The sequence below is a fragment of the Priapulus caudatus genome, unplaced genomic scaffold (assembly GCF_000485595.1).
Source record: "Priapulus caudatus unplaced genomic scaffold, Priapulus_caudatus-5.0.1 Scaffold342, whole genome shotgun sequence".
Classification (NCBI taxonomy): Eukaryota; Metazoa; Priapulida; class Priapulimorpha; order Priapulimorphida; family Priapulidae; genus Priapulus; species Priapulus caudatus.
Genome location: NW_014577403.1, coordinates 138,777 through 146,198, shown reverse-complemented (window position 1 = coordinate 146,198; position 7,422 = coordinate 138,777). Strand labels below are relative to the sequence as shown.

The 7,422-nt window shown below is 45.1% G+C and overlaps 1 protein-coding gene across 1 annotated transcript; it reads left to right on the top strand.

Moving 5' to 3' along the window:
* Positions 1–1,072: 1,072 nt before the first annotated feature.
* Positions 1,073–6,898, top strand: LOC106809278 (tetratricopeptide repeat protein 14-like). Its single transcript, XM_014812289.1, has 7 exons — positions 1,073–1,263; positions 2,773–3,009; positions 3,606–3,727; positions 4,840–4,916; positions 5,227–5,352; positions 6,414–6,498; positions 6,783–6,898. Exons 2-7 carry the CDS (start codon positions 2,825–2,827, stop codon positions 6,896–6,898), a joined length of 711 nt encoding a protein of 236 aa, XP_014667775.1. The 5' UTR covers positions 1,073–1,263; positions 2,773–2,824.
* Positions 6,899–7,422: the final 524 nt, after the last annotated feature.

Genomic DNA, 7,422 nt, shown 5'->3' with positions numbered 1-7,422 from the left:
TTTATCGTTTTATTATTATTATCTCTGTTATTTAAGTTCGAAACGTCGCAAGAGGTTGCGACACAACTACTGAGTACTGTTGCTAATTTATGACTGAAATAAGTTTCAGCAAATGATCATATATTGATACAAATCGTTGTCGTGCTCCCTGGGCCTGGTTACTGACGCTGATATAGGGTCTATGTCCCCCAGGGTACTGCCGGAACGTACCCTGGGTACGGTATAAGTATAAGTATAAGTATATAAGTACAAATACCTTGTCATTATATCCAGCGTAGTGGACACCAACAAGTATGAGAACATAACATAACATAACAACCGGAACGTACCCTGGTACTAAATACTACTATCTAATATGCCGTACCGTACCTCGCCTACTCCACTAACGAGTCTAGGGAGTCGCCTACACCTACTCCCTAACCCTAACCCCAACCCTAACCCTAACCATATCAGCTAGATAGTTACCAGGGTACGTTCCGGTATACCGGACCGTATCCAGGGTACGTTCCGGCAGTACCCTGGGGGACATAGACCCTATCAGCGTTACTGACTGTGACTTGGTTAAAATAGTATTACTAATAGTGCGTTCGTTTTGCTTCCCCAGAGCCACCTGGGTTAACCTGGGTACGGAATCGAACGCATCTGGGTTAGGGAAGAACCGGGGGGTATACCGGAACGTACCCTGGTACTAAATACTACTATCTAATATGCCGGACCGTACCTCGCATACTCCACTAACGAGTCTAGGGACCCTAATTCTAACCCTAACCCTAACCATAACCCTAACCTATTATATTGATATAATATTATATTTATATTGATGTAAATGACATTGGTTTTATTGGGACCTATGTTCTCTATCCTTGAACCACCCTAACCCTAACCCTAACCCTAACACTAACACTAACCCTACCCCTAACCATATCACTATCAGCTAGATAGTTACCAGGGTACGTTCCAGCAGTACCCTGGGTGACATAGACCCTATCAGCACTAGTACTAGTACTAGTAGGGATGTTACAAAATTTTGAGGTGTCATAAATATACCCTAAAACCTTTGCCATCTGAAAGAGCATGACAATACATTTAATTTGATACCTTATTCACTTCTATACCTTTAGTTTTAAGGAAGTTATGGTAATTTTCATACACATAAATTTTCATATTGATCCCCATTGGTTTTCTATTGTGTTGAAACAAAAGTTGTGATCGAGGAGAGCCAACGGCAACTGAAGAACAAAAATGCTCATAACTTTCTTCAGGGTAAAGAACTCCATGTGAAATTTTTACAAAAAGTAGATTGAAGTTAGTATTTTGGATCAAATACATGATTTTGTCTTTATAACAATCACATTTAATTACATAATTAGTAATTAGGGATTTGGGCAAAGATTCGACAGAGTAAACATTTCGGGACAAAAATTACAACTTTCTAATCATCAGATTTCCATAAAATTTCACCAAAATCAAGTTAAGATGTTAAAGAAATGATGCACATACTTTTTTAGCTCATCTGACATAGTCAGATGCAGCTTGTAGAATCGCATGATTGTCCGTCCGTCCGTCCGTCAACAGTTAGGCACAAATCTTAACCGCTCGACGTACGGTCACGATATTTGGCACATCGGGGGGGATCGTCAAAACGAGTTGGGATGTCGAAGCTGGGGGTCAAAGGTCAAAGGTCAAGAGGTGTAAAAGAAGGGAACATTCCATCCTTAACTTAAGGTATAGGGAGGAAATGCAGAATTGCGGCACAAATCTAAACGGCTCGACCTAGGCTCGTGATAGGCGGTGTATAGCATCATGGTAGGAAAAGCCATCACTGTGCCGAATTTGGAGGTCACAGGTCAAAAGTCAATGGGGCACAGAGCAGATTTTAAACATTTTCTGAGGACATGGTCTGACGGAGCGATTGAAAAACTTTTTTGTTTCAGCGGTGACCTACCATTTTTATGGCTTTATTGAAAGGACCATGAAATGTACTTTCCACTGACATGCGAAGAGTAAGTGTCGGATAACCTTTTGACCCTCAAGAGGAGGGTTAAACATTGATTTGTTTCTCAACTGCGTTGGCAAGTACCTGTGGTTGTGGAAAGCTCCCATTTTACAGTGAAATTCCACACATAACTCTTACTTGAACAACGCTTACTTAGGAGATAATGAGATGACTTATATATGAGATTCTGTAGTGTACATTATGAATAGTTGAAATACAGTCAATAGCACTCAAATAATAACCCAGGAGTGAGGCTGTGGATTTCCCAGACTTAATTTTCTCATCAAATTTTGGCACCAATATAGACGCAAGTGTGTACGTTCTTGAGCTTATTCGGTCCACTAATCACTGGCCTACCTTGTACTGAAATTAGTTTACAGATATTTGCTATCGTATTGCTGTACATTGTAATCTTGCACGAGCTGCTCTGGTTGTATCAACCATTGAGCTATTTTGTAACGAGCCAGATGTGCCTCGCAAGGGGTTTAATGTACCTTATTACCTGACACCATAGAACGCACGTAATCTATAGTAATAATATGGTAATTATTCGCTCCTGCTTTTTGCAATCTGTCGTCACACTGACAGCTGCCATGCTTTGGCTGACACAGAACACCAGACACCAGATGAGCCCTGTCGCTCTGCGGCACTTGTTATTATTATTATTATGCTGTGTTTTCTTGAAATAGTTGTGCCTCACAGATGGCCTGCTATGACTTTTACTGGTTAGTGAAATAGTGAGTTTTATATTTTATTCTGTGTTATAAATTTTTTAGTGTGCTCATGGTCCTAAAAATCTAGAATACATGCCCATGCCATAGCTGTGACATGGAGCGACTGGCACACCGCTCAAGAGGTGTGCGGGCCAATCACCTCGCAAAAGCCGTCAGTTACCATGGCAACGACCTGCTGCAGTATGTGCAGGTGGAGCAGAGCACCCACTTTCTCGCCACGCTGCGGGAGACCGGGGTGAGGATGCAGTGCGACCGCCCTGAGAAGCCGCCTCCAACCAGGTGAGACGGGCAACGAAACGCCCCTGATGGGATCTCTCATTGCCAGTGCTGTCAAGCAATTTTAGTTTGTTCCATGCTCCACCCATCTGGGATTGATGGGTCCTGTTTGTGTCTTGTCAACCGACAGGACTTCATGCTATTTGAACAGCTGCAGTACGCGTACATGGAAGCCGGGTGAACACTTCAGTGCAGGATTTTGTACAATCAAAAACATCCAATTGTGATTAGCTCAAGCGCTAGCGAGAAAGTCGCTTGCTCGTGACGACTTGGCTGGCACGCTACCTGGCGGTCGTGGGGCAACCTGTCGGGAAGTAAAACATTCTTTGACGACCTGAAAATTTCATCTGAAAAATTATGTACCTTTTTTGTGAGAAATACGCTGAGAAATGTGTCCGATTGGTGAAATTTGCATTAAGTTAAAAAAAAATCTAGGGGTTAGCCCCCACCAAGTGAGCTGACGCTTGGCATACATAAGCTGACAGTCGATAGTCAACCGAGGTCCATTCAACGTGTCGGTGATTGTGGCAGCCATGCGGTGGATCGGCGTCACTAGCATTCGTCGTATTTTGACCGACGTTTCCACTTGCGTGTTGCAGCGTAAAGGGTCGGGACCTTCGCTGCCGAGTGCTGAAGTTCATCGCGCAGAAGAGCGACGTTTTGTTCACGCAGCAACAGGTGGCGCCGAGTTCGCAGCCGAGCCGTGACAACGAAGAAGAAGGTGAGCAGGTCGGTTGAGCGGGAGAGTGTCGCAGTCGGGTTCGCTATGTATGCATCAGCAGGGTGCGAAATTAACGGGAGTCCGAAGTGAAATACTCGCTGATTTACTGCCGGACTCCCTGATGTGACATATGCAGGAGTCCGTGTGGCTCCCTGAAAATTTTGCCATATTAACTAGTTCGTTCCAGAGCACGGCCTTGCGGAATTACCGTATTTTTTCAGCAAATGTCCAAATAGAATTTGGCAGACGTGCAACCGCATGAATCTTCAAAATAAGCACATGCGTTATTGTTAATATCTTTAATTTTGAACTTCGGACTGCGGACGCCCTCATTTTGCCGCCGATTCCCTCTTTTTGAGGGCAGGGAGTCCGTTGGACTCCCTTGTTCAAAAGTTAATTATTTCTACCCCTGCATCAGTTTGTCGGCGTCCACACGGACTTGAAGCCCTTTGTTATTGTATGTTATTACTACTCACACTACTATGTCGCATGTGGCCGGGCCTTGGCTTAAAATCCTTTCTTGGAGTCGGTTACTACTACCTTGTGTGCACGCTTTTGTTAGGATTAACGTAACACATGTTACAGAACTGTTTGATGTAATTAACGCGTCAATTCTCTTCTTGTCTAACTTGGAGGCAGACAGTTCTCCTAGTTTTGGTACTTCTATCTGTGGTCAAAATGTCGATTTTGTCATGAAATTGTTTCCTATACACATCACATAAACAGAAAACAGGTTAGAGCAAAAAAAAACTCCCTTTAAGTGTGTTGACATTATTGCCTATCTTTGAAAAAACATAAATGGTGACTACAATCAAACTTGTGTTAGCAGTGTGCTCCATAAAACTCTCTCTTGCCTATATAGGGCACATTTGACATTCCCTTTGCATAGCAGTTACACCACCTTGAGTGACACGTATATACAGGTTTGACTATCTTTTTACACTAAATGATGACCAATAATTGGACAGCATCTGAGCTCCTGTACCTATACAGTATTCGTTTGTAGGTGCACTAACTATTATATTAGCAGTAGTGTCCCATGCCATAATGCATAATAATACGCCGTAATTACATGGTAAATGTGCCTGACTACACTTGTTTCTTCCACACAGACTTCCACGCCGTAATGCCACCGCTGGAATCGTACATGGGCATATCTGACATGGATCAGAAACAGCATTTCTTCCAGGTGTGTTTCCTTTTTTTCCTTTTCCGTAAAGTAAAATCCGTCGCATGCGAACCACAGGTCGGTCAGACAAAGCAATTTTTGCTACGCAGAAGTGTGCATAGTACCCACCGAATGTCAGGCACATTATCCAGCAGTCGTAAGATTTCTTAACTCGATCGAAAGGTTGTTTCCACCTGCCGAGCGGTGTTGGCATTTCTCTAACCATGTGTTAAGAGCACGAGTTGCCGGTGTGTGACTAGCCTATCATCATCAACTACACATACGCTACGTCTGCCGTGCGCGACTTTCCATCATTGACGCCATCTTACAGAGTGTCCAGTTAGGCGACGTGCTCGTGTGCAGTGTGGCTGCCAGACAGGAGTCGGGCCTGCAACTCTCCGTCCTGTGTACAGATGGCGCTACGAGCAAGCGAAGCATATGGGACGTCGGCGTGAAGGTAAGTTCTGTGAGAGGTGATGGGCGGATGACTGTAAAGCAAGGCTTAGCGAGAATGACCAGAGAATTTTCTAGTATGTGGAGAGCTATCAGCCATTTAAAAATGTAACATAATGATAAAATTTAAGTCGATATATATATATATATATATATATATATACAGTGTTTCCCCTGCATTGACACGAGCGAAGCGGCCGCCTCGCTCAAATCTCACCCGTCATGCAGAAATTTATCCAAAAACACTGCCTCGTGGACGAAAATCAGTGTTCTTTCATCAATAAACTACACTTTATTTACAGCGTTCGAAATTAGTGCGACCCAGAGGCCCGGGGCGACCAAGTTTTTGCTTCGGCCATCATCTCTATGAAACTGCCGGTTCTCAAGACCGGCACTTTTTCCCCTCATATTACGCTGAAATACTACGGTTATCGCAACGGCAGTTTAGACAGACTTGTAAACGGGAGCGCATTCTAATACGCTCTGTTCCTGAACGTAGACGGGATATCCAAAACATCTAGAGCTTAGGGCATGAACTCCCTTAACGCATGATTCGCCACACGAACAAAATCTCGTGACAGTCTAAGAAATCGATCGCGGCCTGTAGCGAAGTTTATATGTCGCAGGGTTATGGTCGGGAGTGAGGGCACGACCAGTGACACCTGACACGCACGTAATCAAAGCTGTTAACTGAATTCGGCACTTTTCTTTACGTAGAAAGTCGACTATTTTTATTCAGTTAGATATCTAGAAGCAATGTAAACTGTATATACTTCAAGATTCTAGGCACTTCTTCACTCCTAACCCTAACTTTTCGGATATGCGGCAGCATTGATCTATGCATGGGGGTACCAAGGACTGGGGAGGAGAAAAACGAAAGTAAAACCTTTCCCAGAAGCAGTTTGTTCCTTTTGACAACTACTTTTTATGGTAACAACAGGAGGCCCTACTTCTCATCTCCGGTCACGTCGTTAGTGCTCCCGGCGCGGATTCAACTGCGACGGCTACTGCCATCTAGTCTCTATAGGAAGGCTTGCGATATTGAGAGCGTTGCTCTTCTTTCAGGTATTCTGTCCCATGAGCGAGGTGATGCTGTCCTCGTCCCACGAAGACCCGTTTGACACGTACGAGATGAAGGCCTTCGTGAGAGGTAGGCGAGAGCGCATATGAGCCCGTGCGGTGTCAATCGTCTTACCTCTAGTATCTCTCTCTCCCAGCGCTAAACGGGACACAAGATTCCATGCCCTCCCTTTCTCAGATTAAAATGTTGATGAAGGATAATTTGCCTTGGTGCATCTCCTTTGAAGGAAATGGGGGCCTCGCTTTTCCCCCAAATCTACCATAGTCCTGTGAAGTTTTCTGATAAACTCGAGATGAGCCTTACCTATTAGAACATTGTAATCTGACCTCCATGTGTGTGCGCTGCTGCTTCAGTTGTCGTCGTCAAGGTAACGCTTCACTCGGAGATGCTCGTCGTTTCGATGAAGCGGGAGTCGCTGCAGCGAGCGGGCCGACACAACGTGAAGCTGGTGAGAGACACGGGCGGTTAGCACGCGAGACGTACGCGTACGCGCATTCACGCAGAGATGCTGCAGTAGCATGGGAGCAATGGTGTTAGCTATGGAGAGATGGGGTTAACTGTGGAGAGATGGGGTTAGCTGTGGAGAGATGGGGTTAGGTGTGGAGAGATGGGGTTAGCTGTGGAGAGATGGGGTTAGCTGTGGAGAGATGGGGTTAGGTGTGGAGAGATGGGGTTAGGTGTGGAGAGATGGGGTTAGGTGTGGAGAGATGGGGTTAGGTGTGAAGAGATGGGGTTAGCTGTGGAGAGATGGGGTGCGGGGAGATGGTGTTAGGTGTGGAGAGATGGGGTTAGCCGTGGAGAGATGGGGTTAGCTGTGGAGAGATGGTGTTAGGTGTGGAGAGATGGTGTTAGGTGTGGAGAGATGGGCTTAGCTGTGGAGAGATGGGGTTAGGTGTGAAGAGATGGGCTTAGCTGTGGAGAGATGGTGTTAGCTGTGGAGAGATGGGGTTAGCTGTGGAGAGATGGGGTTAGCTGTGGAGAGATGGTGTTAGC

Bases quoted from the DNA above. Each gene is read 5' to 3' on its own strand.
- LOC106809278 (XM_014812289.1), top strand. From the start codon at position 2,825: ATGGAGCGACTGGCACACCGCTCAAGAGGTGTGCGGGCCAATCACCTC. The intron at 5,353-6,413 runs GTAAGTTCTGTG...CTCTTCTTTCAG, and splicing joins TATGGGACGTCGGCGTGAAG to GTATTCTGTCCCATGAGCGA. The intron at 6,499-6,782 runs GTAGGCGAGAGC...CTGCTGCTTCAG, and splicing joins GATGAAGGCCTTCGTGAGAG to TTGTCGTCGTCAAGGTAACG.